Source organism: Theropithecus gelada, chromosome X (assembly GCF_003255815.1).
Source record: "Theropithecus gelada isolate Dixy chromosome X, Tgel_1.0, whole genome shotgun sequence".
NCBI lineage: Eukaryota > Metazoa > Chordata > Mammalia > Primates > Cercopithecidae > Theropithecus > Theropithecus gelada.
The window spans coordinates 37,787,557-37,803,398 of NC_037689.1; the positions used below are offsets into that span (position 1 = coordinate 37,787,557).

Below are 15,842 nucleotides of genomic sequence, written 5' to 3' on the forward strand. Positions count from 1 at the left end.
CAATAGTTACCCAACTCCTTATGAGAAAGTGCCATAAGATGTCCAACAACTAATTGCATCTCTCTTTCCATTTTATCCCTAAGCTTCTACATCCCTCCTATCCCAGGATCAGTACCTTCCCACTGTCAGTAGCTCTTTCTCTAGCCTTGTTCCAGCCTCTGGTTTCTAGTCCTTCACTGGTGCCATTTTTCACCTTGGCTCTAAGATCAAGGTCTCACTCAGATGAACCCTGCTGGCCCTGAGGCCTCTGAATATTTTAAAGAGCCCAGAAACTACTCTAGGCCTCAGGCCATAGGGAACTGCAAGGCGTGTATATGGGGGTGAAGAGAATCCTTGAGGCCTTAGCCAAATTTTCTGGAAAGTGTCTTCTGGGACAATGAACCCCAAAGTGAACTTCACATGCTCCGGGAAAGATGTGGCCTGATCTGACAGGTAAGGGAGGAAAGTACCAAAGCCTCTATTTATATTGATTTTTATTTTAATATAAGGATGAATTAAACATGAGTAATATGTAGTATCCAAATTGAGGCTCACCCACATCACAGGATTCCTTACCATGTGTGGCTCAGGCAGCAGGAGTGAGTGGCCCACTATCTAGAAGGCTCAGATAGGACACCATTACTCTTTGCACTTTTAGCTTAAGAGAAGGCATTGCCGACTGATGTGTGTTGTGCATAATCTAGTTTTAATTAAACTAACCTCCTCAGATGGGCAAGTGGCTTAAAAATATTCCTGCTGAAACAAAATAGAACAAAACAAAACCCCACAGATTGTAGATGATATTAAAATTGCAAGCCTAAGAGAATAATATGAATATGACAGAGAAGACACTTTCCTCATTCCTGGTATAGGCTCTAATCAGATATGACACATTCAATCACATCATAGTTTTAATAAGCTTTTCTGATGGCAAAAGGTTCACTGTCAATAAACTGGGATAAAATATTTAACAAAAAATATTTAAAGTAGTCTTTAAAATTTTATTTTACTGTTAGCTCATCTTTTAAAAATTCTACATTTTAGCATATGTTTTCTCCCTGACTTGTTTATGAACTCTTGTATAATACCCACCCACATTCAGCAATTACCATTTTCTAGATTTTTTTCTCTCTTTCTTTCTGTGTGGATATTGTTGTGTTTTGTTTTGCTGAGCTTTGGAAAGTAGGGTGCACACATCCTCACCTTTCACCCCTAAGTATTTCAGTGTATATTTCCTGAGAACAAGGGTAGTCTTCTACACAACCCAATGCCACCATCACATCGAATGAAATTAACAATAATTCCTGGTAACGTAGAATGAAATTGTACCTAATATATTAGTACAGCAGTACATATATATAATTTATACATTAACATACATACAATGTAGTTGTATGTTCAATTTGTTATTACTTTCTTAAAGCTCTGTTCTTAAAGGATTTTTAAAGAATGGGAGTTGGTATACTTCCCTAAGTGCCCCCACTTCCCCTCCAACCTCCCACCACCCTTACTCCAGCTTCTTCTTGGGCATCAGAGTAGACTGACAAGGTCCAGATGAATGTTTTCTGCAGGGAACTGGCCCAACTTGTGTTGCTAGATGGAATATAACTTTTGTTCTTTTCTTCTCTTCTCCATCTCTTCTGTCTTCTCCCCTTTCCTCTCCTCTCCTCCTCTCCCTTGCCTCCTTCTCTCCTATCCTCCAATTTCCTTTCTTTTTCTCTTGTTCCTTTTTTTCTCTTCCCCTCCTTCCATCCCCTGATTTCCCCAGTGATTCTGCTCTTTTTCTTTTAGTCCCTCAGGCATTCCTGCCCATGTCTGACAGCAGAAAAGTTGAGGAATTATTTATTTAATTGCCCTTTTGCTGGAGCTCTTCACCCCTCCATGCCCTGTTAATCACACACTCAGTCCTGTGAGCTCCAAAGCTGAAAGCTTGTTCCCTCCATGCAGGGACAGAAGTTCTCTCCTGCCCTCTATTACTGCTCTTTTTTACCCATCCTGGTGGGACAAACTAGAGTTTCACCCCTCTCCAACACTTTACCTCTCCCTGTTGAGCCAAAAGCAAATCCCAAGACATTTCTTTTCCCCAGTTTAGCTTCTTCAGTCTCTCTGAATCATAGAGGTTTTGCAAGAAGTTGGTGCTCACACACAAATTAAAGCAATGAAGAAAAGGAGCCAAAAGATGGAGGAATGCCGGAGTAAACAATCAACATGAAGATCCCCAAACATTAATACTCCCCAAATGCAACAAGCCACCCAAAGTTCTAGAACCTCCCCGTTCTCCTTCCTTTGTTTGTTCCTATTGGAGGAATACCTTCTGACTCTTCCTTAGCTTCTCTAACAGGATGTGACTTTACTCCACTTCTCCCCAGTCTTCCCTCATCGATGTTGTCAATATTACTTGAAATGACCATAAAGACTCCTTACTCCTTTCTTTATAGGTTCCTCAAAAGCTTGAGGCTAAGAATCGCAAGTCCCTTGCGGAGGGTAGAATAGCGAAGTGGGATATGAGTTCTGTTTGTTCATTCAGTGTAGCACCTCAGTTCTTAAAGTAATGGGGAATGTAATACCTAATTTCTGGAGGGTTCTTTCTAGCTATTTTGTTAACATATCCCCATGAGCTCCCTGTCAGTAAAGAATTATCTCCTGTTCAAGGATGAGAATACTGAAGTGCAAAGTCTACGATTCATCCAAGACCATACAACTAGTTGGTAGAATCACCATTAGGAACTACATCTCTTGATCCTAGGTCTGCATTGACACCCAGAGGAAACTAGAGTATATTAAGAAGAGGTGAAAAGGAGCATTGGAGATATTTATCCTGGAGAAAACAGAAAAGCATAACTGCAATCTGTTACATACTTAAAGATAACAGTTGGATGGGCACCAAAGACCAGTAAGTTCTCCATTTGTGGAGTAATAGCTCAGAGAGATAAGATTCCATTGCTCTGGGTTATAATCATCACACAAGCCAGTTAATAATTGCCTCAGTTGTACAGAAAAATTCTTGGTGCTCTTCTCAGGAGAAAATAAAGTTGATGTTTAATAGTTTTGTCAAATCTCATCAGGTAGAATTCTAATTTTAAGGCAGGCAATGTGTCAGTTACCCTAGTGACCATTTGGTTCATTTAATTATCTTCTTTACCTCAGTATTTTCCACATAGTATACATTAGGATTGAAGTGGAGGTTTAAAAATATTGTAATGCAACAATTCCTACAGACTTCCGTAGGTAATTATGGACAAATAAGGGCTGAAATGCTGGATCCTTAAAAATAAACAAACTGCCCATATTTGAATAAAAGACATACCTTTCTGTGGGCAAAGGTTTCCAACCCTGAGTGTGGGAGCCAGCTACTTCTACTTGCCAAGAATCTCTTTGACACATTAATCTTGCCACAGAGAACATTTTGTGACCTTTCCAATGTTTGCGTAAGAAAAATGAAGCACAGACGTTTTCAGAAGTGGGAAACAATTGTTTGAGCCCCATATTGTCAGAGGAGCAAATTTGTCAGTCTATTGAAGAATGATTTTTACTGACTTAATGTGTAAAAGGGAAACTTCTCTCACTCATTTGTGAGAAGCTGGAAATAAGAGACACATCGGCAAGTCACATACTATTCATCAACTAATTAGCAAGTATTTGCCGAGTCCCTACTTTGAAATAAGTGATTAGCAGAGCAAGGAACCTGGAACATTTTTAGGGAGACAGGAAAAAGAGAAGAGGAGAGGATGTAAGCTTCTGACCTCAGGAAACTTAAGACAAAGTCAGGTAGAAAAGACATACCCACAGAATGTAAAATAGTATAATCACCATGAACCGTTTGGAGGTTCCTCAAAAAGCTAAAAACAGAGCTAACATATGATCAAGCAATCCTGCTGGGTATATATCCAAAAGAAAGGAAATCAGTATATCTAAGAGATATCTGCACTCCCATGTTTGTTGCAGCACTGTTCACAATAGCCAAGATTAGGAAGCACACTAAATGTCTATCAGCAGATGATTGGATAAAGAAAATGTGGTACATATACACAGTGGAGTACTATTCAGCCATAAAAAGAATGACATCCTGTCATTTGCAACAACATGGATGGAACTGAAGATCATTATGTTAAGTGAAATAAGTCAGACACAGAAAGACAAACATTGCATGCTCTCACTTATTTGGGAGATCTAAAAATCAAAACAATTGAATTATGGACATGGAGAGTAGAAGGATGGCCACCAGAGGCTGGGAAGGGTAGTGGGATAGGGGGAGGCAGTGGTGGTTAATCGGTACAAAAAGTAGTTAGAAAGAATGAATAAAACCTACTATTTGTCAGCACAACAGGATGACTGTAGTCAATAATAACTTAATTGTACATTTTAAAATAACTAAAGAGTATAATTGGATTGCTTTTAACACCAAGGATAAATGCTTGAGAGGATGGATACCCCATGCTACAGGATGTGATTATTATGCATGGCATGCTTGTACCAAAACATCTCATGTACCCCATAAGTATATATTCCTACCACGTACCTACAAAAATTAAACATAAAAAAAGAAGGAAAAGACATACCCATAGAAAACTAGCAAACAATTCAAGATAGTGCATAATAAGCAGAAAATGAGAGGAGTTGATAATCTTGTCATAAAAGTCAGACAGGTTGGGAGAAAGAATGGGAACTATTAAGGCCTAGATTGGTCAGCACAAGTTTCATCAAGATGATACTTAAAGTGAAATTTGGAAGGATTGGATTTAAATGAATCAAGAATCTGGAATTGGGCATGACAGAAGGAGGGAAACAGGAAAGTAATGGAAAATTTAGGAATGAGGCATAGACTAGTCTATCTCTTGAGTACAATGGAAAGTTGACAGCTTGTTCTTTCAGAGGGTAGCAAATGGGGAATGATCTATGCAAAATGATCTTGGAACTAAGTCTGGTGATAACTTTAAAGAGTTATCACATCTAATTGTTTTAGATAAGGCTTTTTGTTGGCAAAGAACAGAAGCCACTCAAACTAACTCAAGTAAAAAGGGGATGGTAGTATTGTAAAATTATAACAGGAGATCTCTTGTACATTCAAAACTAGTACATAAGCCAGAAACCATACCCTCTATACGACTTAGGGCCACATTATCTCAGCTTCTCCTCTTATGTCTGCTTCATTCTTTTTCTCTCAGTCCCTTTACTCAGCTTATTCATCTTCTACATGTTTAAATACGGCTGCCCTGATCTTTTCCTTGACATCAAAATCTTGTATTTCCAGCATCTATTACTAACTATATTCTCTCTATTTTTCTGTTTAAATGTTTAAGAGAAAGAGAAAGAGAAACTCTTTAGTAGCTAGCCAGGCAGTTCATTGACTGGTTTAGATCGGGTATCCACTCCAATCCAACCAGCCATCTCTCCTAAACAGGAACTACCCAGTGGTGTCTCCCTGCATTGGGAGCTCTGGGCAGAGCAATCTAGGCCAGAATAGGATATAGACTGATATGCTTCATGCTATACAGAACCATTAGACTTGCAGGAAACATTTTGTATGTTCTATATACATTTGAGAAACATCTGGTCTATTTCTCTCCCTCTAGGAAGAATTTACCCAAAGCTCTCTTCTGAAAGAACTATGGGTTCTAAAAAACATTGGTTCTAAATTGAATGTTGACTCTACCACCTCTTAAACTGAGCTTCAATTTCCCATCTGCAGAATGGAGATAATAATGTCTACCTATTGGAGCTGTCTGGAATATAAATGAGATAATATAGATTCTATTCTCTGCTTGGAAAAAGGCAAGAGCTTAGTAAATGGGATTTCTTTCATTTATTTGCTATGTTCGGAACATACCGTAACAGAAAATTGTTTGCAATGCATTTTAACTTATTTTTAATTGCACAAGTGATATATGAATATGTCAATACTTTAAAGCAAATACTAGATGTTATATTATTTCACTGGTAACTATTTCAGCATATGTCTTTTATAAACAAGGTCTTTTAAGAAACACACAGCCACAATACCGTTATCACACTCAATACATTCAAAATAATTCCTTGATATCACCAAAAATACATTTATATTTGATTTTCTTCAATATTGATTTCACAAATATCTTTTTATCATTGTTTGGTTTGATTCAAAACCCAAAAGGAGTCTACACATTGCATTTGGTTGATATGTCTTATACATTTCAGTCTATAACCATTCTCCCTCATTTTCTATGCCATATATTTGTTGAAAAGAAAGGGGTAATTATTCCTGGATTTTCCAATTCAGAATTTGGCTGATTGTATCCTTATAGCATCATTTAGCAGGTTCTTCTATCACTATTTCCTGAAGACTGGCACATAAGTCTAGAGGCTTAATTAGATTTAGATTCAAATTAATTTTCTGGTAAAACTATTAATGTTTTATATTTTAAAGGTTGTGAATTTAAAAGAGCATAGTTCCCAGGGTATTTTGCATCTAGGAAGACAAGATTCCTAAAAGAGAAGGAAGTAAGCCATTTACTCTGGTTTCTGACTAAGTGAATCACCTTTACTCAGAGAGTTAGTGGTAATTATGACCACTATCTGCCAGAAAATGCAGACAGAAGTCTTAGTTATCATTTTATTTCTAACAAATGTATTAGCGATATCTTTAGCCATATGCATCTTTGGCTGAAGATGTTCACATACCTTTAATTAAAGATACCAATTTCTTGCCTACATTCTAAGCTAGGAAAATGTTTAAAATGGCTAATGAATAAAGAAGATATTAGAAGAAAATAGAACTTTCTTTTAAACTTTTATTTGTATTTGTTTAAAAATAAAGCAAACACAGGTACATTGAAGCAGGACTGTAGTACTGTTCTGGAATTTTGGGGTTTGGGGTGTCTAATAAATTATAGCCCTCTCTTCCTTACCTAATTTGAGAACAGAAAGCCAGATAAAGAAATCAGAGAGACTATGATAAAAAATAGTTGCATCTATGTCTGATAAAGCAGTTTGGAGAATGTAACTCAGGTCTATAGCAATAATGAACTTGCAGACACTCTCTTATCTTCTATATTACACTTGCCATTCCTCTAGACAGGGCCGGTTAAACAACCATAGTCCTCCCTGAGCCCAATGCACAAGCCAGGTTCTTTTTCCGAAACTCGCCACCGAATAATTCATTCCCCCTTCCCTGGTAGGAGGAAAGTAAGTGAGGAGTCAGGGTGCAGCCAAGAGTGGTAAACCAATGGAGGCCTAATCAACATGAAAACAAGTGGAAATAAGTATTCCCCTTCCCTGAAGTCCATGATATAAAAGAGTATCATAGGTAGAACCCAGTTTAAACACAGCATTTTCTTTTTTTTTTTTTTTTTGAGACGGAGTCTCGCGCTGTGTCACCCAGGCTGGAGTGCAGTGGCGCGATCTCGGCTCACTGCAAGCTCCGCCTCCCAGGTTCAGGCCATTCTCCTGCCTCAGCCTCCGAGTAGCTGGGACTACAGGCGCCCGCCACCACGCCCGGCTAGTTTTTTGTATTTTTAGTAGAGACGGGGTTTCACCATGTTAGACAGGATGGTCTCGATCTCCTGACCTCGTGATCCGCCCGCCTCGGCCTCCCAAAGTGCTGGGATTACAGGCTTGAGCCACCGCACCCGGCCTAAACACAGCATTTTCAGCAATAAACACCCTCACATGTAGTTGGTCTCAACTCATATCAACTTCCACATTATAGTAGCTCATGTTCAACTGAACAAACTTGTGTGGAGCGTGCAAATCACAGTGCTGGCAGATTCCAAGATGGAAAAAGACATACTCTTTGCCCACCAAAGGCTCATGCTCTAGTGGGTTCTCAGACAGGTGTACACAAGATAACTGTGCCCTTGTCTTGTCACCCACTGTGCTAGAGACCGTATGGGGAGTGTGCAGACATGGAGATGTGCTGCTCAGACCTCCCTTGAAGAAGAGACTTGCCCAGCTGCGGGGGTTGCGGTTAGCTGAAACCTCCAACTACCTGTTCTTTCAGGGCCCACTTCAGCTTTCAAGCTGTGGTCATGTTCTCTTGAGTGATTCCTGCCCAGTGACTGAGCCAGGTAGTAACTGAGATCACATTCTTCTTGGGGTGACCCCATGCAATGACTAAGCAAGGTGATTATACATGGGCCTGGCAATTTCCACCCAAAGCAGGACTTCCCCATTGGGTAATCTTTGCTCCTAAGCTTCCTGTTGGGCTGGCGTAGAATGACCGGCTATCCCAGTTTGCTTGGACTGAGAGATTTCCCAGGATGTGGGATTTGCCATGCTAAAACTGGAAAATTTCCAGGCAAACCAAGATGTTTAGTCATCCTCGCTGGTATAGACCTGACAAGCTCCCTCTTCCTATCCTACTTCCTCCCCTTTTTCCTTTCACAGGTACTGCTCCTCAATAAAACTTTCATTTCTTACTTCATCTCAGTGTCTGCTTCCCAGAATACTCAACCCAAGACATGGGCACAAATAGCTCACAAACCAGGAAGAACCTAAATACTTCAAGAGAAGATAAAGTTGAGATTAGGAAGGCAAGGGAAAAATCAATGTGAAAATTACAGGGATTCTCCTGGGTATTACTTTTTCAGGGGACCATTTATTATGCATACTTTGAAAAAGAAAAGAGGAATATTTAAAATACTCAATGACTTAAGGTTCCCTGAAGTGGATCTGAATACTCAAAATGAAGGTTTTGCAAAAAACAAAAAAACAAAAAAACAAAAAAAAAAAACCAGCCTCCTTGTCTCTGTGTCCTTTAAGCAACAACATGCCTTGTTATTAATTTCTATGATTTAAGAAGAAAAACAAAGGGAATTTCAGCTTTTCTAAGAGGTATTCTTAAAATCAAGAGAGAGTGTGAATTGTACAAAATGGTGACTATAGTTAATAACAATGTATTGCACACTCGAAAATTGTTAAGAGTAGATTTTAACTGTTCTCATTTTTAAAAGATAAGTATGTGAGGTAATGTGTATGTTAATCAGCTCAATCTAGTCATTCCACAATGTATACATATTTTAAAACATCATGTTGTGTATATATACAGTAAATATATACAATTTATGTTAATTTTTAAAAATTAAATTAACATGAAAAGAGAATATCAGCGGAATGGTACTTCTGGAGAGAGGAGAAGGCATCCTTCAGGGCTAGTTTAGAGTGAGGCAAGTGGTTATTTGGAGTACAAAATTTAAGGAGGCACTCATTCTTAGGGTCATAGAGCTCAATATCAGCACCCTCAGGACCTGAAAGTGAGCACCTCCTTAAATATTGCACCCTGGGTGTCTCGCTTGCCTCAACTTAGTCCTGGCTCTGGTATTCAGAATAATATTATGCAACTGATGGAGATCCTTCTTTCCTGCCCTAGATACAAAGCCATTGTCCGGCCAATGGATATCCAGGCCTCTCATGCCCTGATGAAGATCTGCCTCAAAGCTGCCTTTATCTGGATCATCTCCATGCTGCTGGCCATTCCAGAGGCTGTGTTTTCTGACCTCCATCCCTTCCATGAGGAAAGCACCAACCAGACCTTCATTAGCTGTGCCCCATACCCACACTCTAATGAGCTTCACCCCAAAATCCACTCCATGGCTTCCTTTCTGGTCTTCTACGTCATCCCACTGTCAATCATCTCTGTTTACTACTACTTCATTGCTAAAAATCTGATCCAGAGTGCTTACAATCTTCCCGTGGAAGGGAATATACATGTCAAGAAGCAGGTAGGTGCTTAGGATTGATTCATTTCCTTCTTGGGGATATAATCCCTTGCATTTCTTTTGGACCCCACTGACAAGCCATGACACTTGAATCTGCAATTAGATGAGGTGGGTGATGTGCGGCCAGATGCTAAATGGAAACGCCTGGCCATGGAAACCCAAGATGTTCTTTATAATCTTATTCTCCTGTTAAAGACCTAAGCTAGGGAGGTGTTGTGAACCTGAAAGATTTCCAGTGTGGGTTTCTTTTTGAGAAATAATCTGAAAAAGAGTTGTATTTTAAAAATAAATAAATAAAGCTTTGAGGCTCATGGGATGTGACTTCTTTAAACTCCAGTCACATTGTTTGCCTAGAAAGAGGATTACCACATGGAGACAAAGCAGAGGAGGCTGGAAAGTGAGGTCAGTTGAAGAAAAAGAAGTAGTTTGATTAGGATGGGCTCACACTGATTTGGGCTCAAGTCCAAGCTTCATGATGTACTCAGCCTCTCTGGGACTTAGTTTTCTTACCTATCAAATAGGCTGATAATCCCTACATTGTAGAACTATTGGAAGATTACAAGAGAGAGTATATGTAAGGCCTATAGTGCCCAGCATGCAAGATGCCCTCCATATGATTAGACTCTCTCTCTTATTCCCTGTAACACCCCATAATTTCATCCTTGAGGTACAAACAAATGGTAGAAAGCAAGGGCTCTGGCTTCCTCCTCTTTGTCAGGGCTTGCCTTCTAGCCCAGGTGTAGATCATGTAGCATCTATGATGGAAAAGCAGAAACACTCCCCACTCCATTTCAGTGAACAGCTGACTCACTTAAAGACCTTACCCTTTAAAGTTCATTACTTATGTATTTGTCTCAATTGTGGGGGAAGAGTGGCAATTTCCAATGAAACTACCTTCCTACTTGAAAAACCTCTCATTAGCCAACATCCATTGTACCCCAAACTCTTTATGGAGAAACATGTTTCCCCTTGAGGTAGTGGATGGAGTTGGGAGAAAAAGGAGATGCCCATCCCTCTTTGCCACAGTCCCTTTCTATAGACTATAGTCCAGAGATAACTCAAGATTTTAAAATCATAATAGAGAGTTATCTTGGTTTAGCCAATGAAGAAGAACAAAGCTGGCTGCTCTTTTTGAGCATCAGAGGGAATAAAAAATTATTAACTGTGGAGAAAAGAAAGACATGAAGTCATAGGGCTGATAAACTGCACCAATGCTCTCCTGAGGAAAAAGGGGGCAGTTATTAGAATTTCATGTTGCAATCCAGTCAAATATGTAATCAACTTTGTTTAAAGATCTCTTCTCAGTGGTGTGTTCTAACTCTATTCTTCCTCATGGGTTTCTGCTTCCTGGCTCATCCATTTCTGTGTTTCTGACTCTTTTTTTTTTTTTTTTTTTTTTCCTTTTCTGTCTGTTTCTGTTGCCTTTCTCTCATTTTACTGGATTCTCTCTTGCCCTCTCCTATTGAACTCTTTTTCTGTGGCTTTGTGAATTCATCTATTGCCCTAATTGTTTTTCCCTGTCTCTTTCTCTGCCTGAATCTTTGTCTCTCTGCATTCTTCTGACACTGTCCCTTGCTGCTTCTCTCTCCATGTGACTCTCTCCTTAGATTGAATCCCGGAAGCGACTTGCCAAGACAGTGCTGGTGTTTGTGGGCCTGTTTGCCTTCTGCTGGCTCCCCAATCACGTCATTTACCTGTACCGCTCCTACCACTACTCTGAGGTGGACACCTCCATGCTCCACTTTGTCACCAGCATCTGTGCCCGCCTCCTGGCCTTCACCAACTCCTGCGTGAACCCCTTTGCCCTCTATCTGCTGAGCAAGAGTTTCAGGAAACAGTTCAACACTCAGCTCCTCTGTTGCCAGCCTGGTCTGATCATCCGGTCTCACAGCACTGGAAGGAGTACAACCTGCATGACCTCCCTCAAGAGCACCAACCCCTCCGTGGCCACCTTTAGCCTCATCAATGGAAACATCTGTCACGAGCGGTATGTCTAGATTGACCCTTGACTTCGCGCCCTGAAGGACGGTTTTGCTTTATGGCTAGACAGTAACCCTTGCATCCATTGTTGTGTCTGTGCCCTCCAAAGACCCTTCAGAATGCTCGTGAGTGGTGTAGGTGGGGGTAGGGGTGGGGAGACCCAAGTGATGGATCACCATTATATTTCGAAAGAAGCCATCAAGTCTTAAGTTTTTCATTTCAACTTGTGAACGTTTCTTCTGATGTGAAGCAAACCTTCCCTTTTTAGAAAAGGGAACAAGTAGAAAATTATTTTTTAAGCATCAAGCCCTGTTAAACCGCTGTGACCAATTATGTCATAGAAACTGTATGAGCAACCAGATTTATATAGCAGAGAAATCATACATTGAATTCTTACTTTGTGAAAGACTTCACCTTGTCATTTCTTTAAGCCGACGCTAGTACTTTAGAAATATGACTTGACTTTGTTTTCAGGAATATCTGTAATATATAAACCAAGGAATAACTTTCATTTGCACTCCTAATATGAAAAGTCAATCCTGTGAAAGAGCTCCACGTATGAGGGACACTCTCCAAGTTGCTAACAATGGAAGCTAGCTTAATATAAAACAATTCTCTAAGCATTTATTTTTAAAAAAAAGATGTTACTGAGGACCTAGGAGAAATGCTAAATACATACTTTTAAAGCAAAAATACAACCAAACACATTGACACATATATAAAGATCCACATGTGGCTATGTGTGATATTTCACACTCTGAATTCTTACTTGATGGAGGTCTTGTTTGCTGCTACAGTTTTAATCATCCAGGGTGCCATTCCACCATAGAAGAGAAATACTTTTAGGAAAAAAATTAATCATGCTATTAATTAATCAAATATCTATAAATGCATAAAGTACAGTATTTATTCTTGATACATAGGTTTTGAGTCAAGTGTATTTACTTAGATTTGTCTTTGACTGCTATACTGAATCAGTAGTTTCACTCTAAGAAAGAAGGGATTGAGCAGATCACGAGGTCAGGAGATCGAGACCATCCTGGCTAACATGGTGAAACCCTGTCTCTACTAAAAATACAAAAATAGCCGGGCGTGGTGGCGGGCCACCTGTAGTCCCAGCTACTCGGGAGGCTGAGGCAAGAGAATGGCATGAACCCGGGAGGCAGAGCTTGCAGTGAGCTGAGATAGCGCCACTGCACTCCAGCCTGGACAACAGAGTGAGACTCAGTCTCAAAAATAAATAAATAAATAAATAATAAAAAATAAAATAAAAAGAAAGAAGGGATTGTATCTGAGTAGAAATAGGAACACGTTTATATTTAGTGTATGGTTCTGCTAACGTTTGTGGGAGGAAGTGAATAAAATTTCAGTAACAAGTATTTTTTGTCTGAATATGTATAAGAAAGTCACAGGGGTCTTTAAGAACTGATTGAAAAACAGCTACAGACTTGTTTCTACTTAAGAAGAGTATTTATGAAAGAGCCCATGTGCAGAAAAAGACTTGGCTGAAATATTTTTCTTTTTCTAAGTGAATGTAGTTGGCTTTAAAAAGATTTGATTCCCTTACTTTAGAAACTCTGAATGAAGTTTTTCTTCACTCAAAGAGAGGGCAATTTTGACAGGTTGCAAACATATTAACCCACTTTCAAATAAATTCAAATTTTACAAATGTGCCCTTACACATTAAAATCCTAAGACAATTTTAATTTAGGTTTTCTCTATCCAGATGAGACACAAACAGTTGGCTCTCATTTTCACATGGCACATATGAAAAGATTCTTGTCTCTTGATATGAAGAAGTGCCCACTGTCTATTTGAGCTTTAGGAGTTAGGACCAAGACGGGGTGAAACTTCGTCAATTCTGCTTGCTACGTGCTCTTTTGTATTGTACACGCCTGCTTTCCTGGTAGTCCATAATTACATAGAACAGTTTGAAAACAAGACAGATAGTACAGCTTAAAGAATCAAGATTTCTAGCTTGACAGTCCAACTCTGCCTCTAGCTATATCACTCTAGCTATCAATTTCACTTGTCTAGACTCATGTTTTCATCTCTAGACTGAGAAGACAGTGCTAAGGTCTTGTCTATCGCTAAAATTCTGAGTCTCTTCATCATCTCCAGTTCTGTCTCTGCAGCATTTCTGTAGCCCACTTAGTCACAGTAGCCTCACTTCTGCTACCCTTGCAACAACAACTCTTTGGAAATCCTTCAACCACTATTCTATATTCGTGTTCACATTAGTGGTATGAAAGGAGACAGGCCATTCTGTTGCTTCAAGGGGCCCCTTGGAATACTTTGCATGAATGATGTTCCGCAAGCTTGCTATGTTTTGGAGTTAGAGCCAAAAGAGACATAAGAAAACATATTGCTGAGTCTTCTCATTATACAAAGGGTACTCTTCCTATTCTCCCTTCTTCAACCTCCATGCATCTGTTATCTTGAACTAGTGTTCCACAATTTGCCCTTGGCTTTCTTCAAAACCCTTGATTATAAATGACTCTACACTTAGTTAGTTGCTAACATGTATAGCCTTTTGAATACCTAGCATAACTTGTTCAGGCATCTCTGATCCACCTGCTTCCAGGGACATTTTGGGAGTAGAACTCATCTTCATGTCTCCTTCAGTTAACATCATGGCATAGATTGTGTGTGGTCTCCTTCCTAGCTTCTGGACAAAGAGTGAGGAGATGGAGGTCTAGGTGTAGCTGTGTGTCCTTAGGCAAATCTTATTACCTTTTTTTTTTTTTTTTTTTTTTTTTTTTTTGAGACGGAGTCTCGCTCTGTAGCCCAGGCTAGAGTGCAGTGGCCGGATCTCAGCTCACTGCAAGCTCCGCCTCCCGGGTTCACGCCATTCTCCAGCCTCAGCCTCCCGAGTAGCTGGGACTACAGGCGCCCGCCACCTCGCCCGGCTAGTTTTTTGTATTTCTTAGTAGAGACGGGGTTTCACCGTGTTAGCCAGGATGGTCTCGATCTCCTGACCTCGTGATCCACCCGTCTCGGCCTCCCAAAGTGCTGGGATTACAGGCTTGAGCCACCGCGCCCGGCCTCTTTTTTTTTTTTTTTTTTGAGATGGAGTTTCACTCTTGTTGCCCAGACTGGAGTGCAATGGCACTATCTGGGCTCACTGCAACCTTCACCTTCTGGGTTCAAGGGAGTCTCCTGCCTCAGCCTCCTGAGTAGCTGGGATTTCAGGCATGCGCCACCATGCCCGGCTAATTTTGTATTTTTTAAGTAGAGACGGGGTTTCTCCATGTTGGTCAGGCTGGTCTCGAACTCCTGACCTCAGGTGATCCGCCTGCCTTGGCTTCCCAAAGTGCTGGGATTACAGGCACCGTGCCCGGCCGAATCTTACTACTTCTTTGAGACTCTTAAATGAAAGGATTGAAGGAGGCCTTTGCCAGCCAGTGACCAAGGACTGGTAAAACAATTTTGTGAATCAACTAATGGATTGATTTAGACCTTCTTACCAGGAAGGACATAGTTGGGCCCTTCTCTAGGGAAGTCAAAATTTTATTATTTTATTCCACCTCAAGAACCTAAAATTACGTGAGAGAGACCCAAGTCCCCACGTGTATCACTTCTCTGCCAAAGCAGAGTGTGGCAGGGGCTGGAGCTGAGACATTTCACGCCTGGCTTCCAAAGATAATCACGTTTAGCACTTATGTCTTTGGCAAGAAAAAAAAATCAATTTTTGCTGTGGAAAACCATCTGTGTTTATTCAATTGACAGACACTACCTTTCAATCTATCTTAAATTGAGCCTCCCTGAGGCAGGCAGCTCAACAGTGATAGATTAAGCAATAAACAAAGCAGTCTTCCCACCAACGGCTGCTGCTGGCAGGGAAGGTGCAGCTGCTACTGGGAGTGATATTCTTTAGCAAGATGATACTCCCTGCTTAGTGAAGACAGGGCCCCTCCCTGTTGTTGATTTGATGACTCTCCATAAATGTGGATGGCTGAACCCTGGTTTTTGGACTGCCTTCACTCTCGCACTGAACCTGCCTTCTGCCTCATTAACAAGCTCTGGATTTCCCTCTTTGTCCACAAAGAATTTGGTTTCATCTGGAAGGATGGAGAACCCTTAGGTAAATAAACTGTTTAGGGGCTGCTGCAGATGAACGAAGCTCATCTTGTTATGAAAATGAACACTGAACAGAAATAAACGAACTTGATGATAGCACATGAGCATCCT

The 15,842-nt window shown here is 40.3% G+C and overlaps 1 protein-coding gene across 1 annotated transcript in view; it reads left to right on the top strand.

Annotated features, from left to right (window-relative positions):
- GRPR (gastrin releasing peptide receptor) overlaps positions 1 to 12,546 on the top strand; it is a 31,050-nt gene extending 18,504 nt beyond the window's left edge. Inside the window, exons 2-3 of the mRNA XM_025373033.1 lie at positions 9,323 to 9,674; positions 11,279 to 12,546. Of these exons, the coding sequence (XP_025228818.1) occupies positions 9,323 to 9,674; positions 11,279 to 11,668 (742 nt within the window). The 3' untranslated portion in view covers positions 11,669 to 12,546. The remainder of the gene's footprint in view (positions 1 to 9,322; positions 9,675 to 11,278) is intronic.
- Positions 12,547 to 15,842: the final 3,296 nt, after the last annotated feature.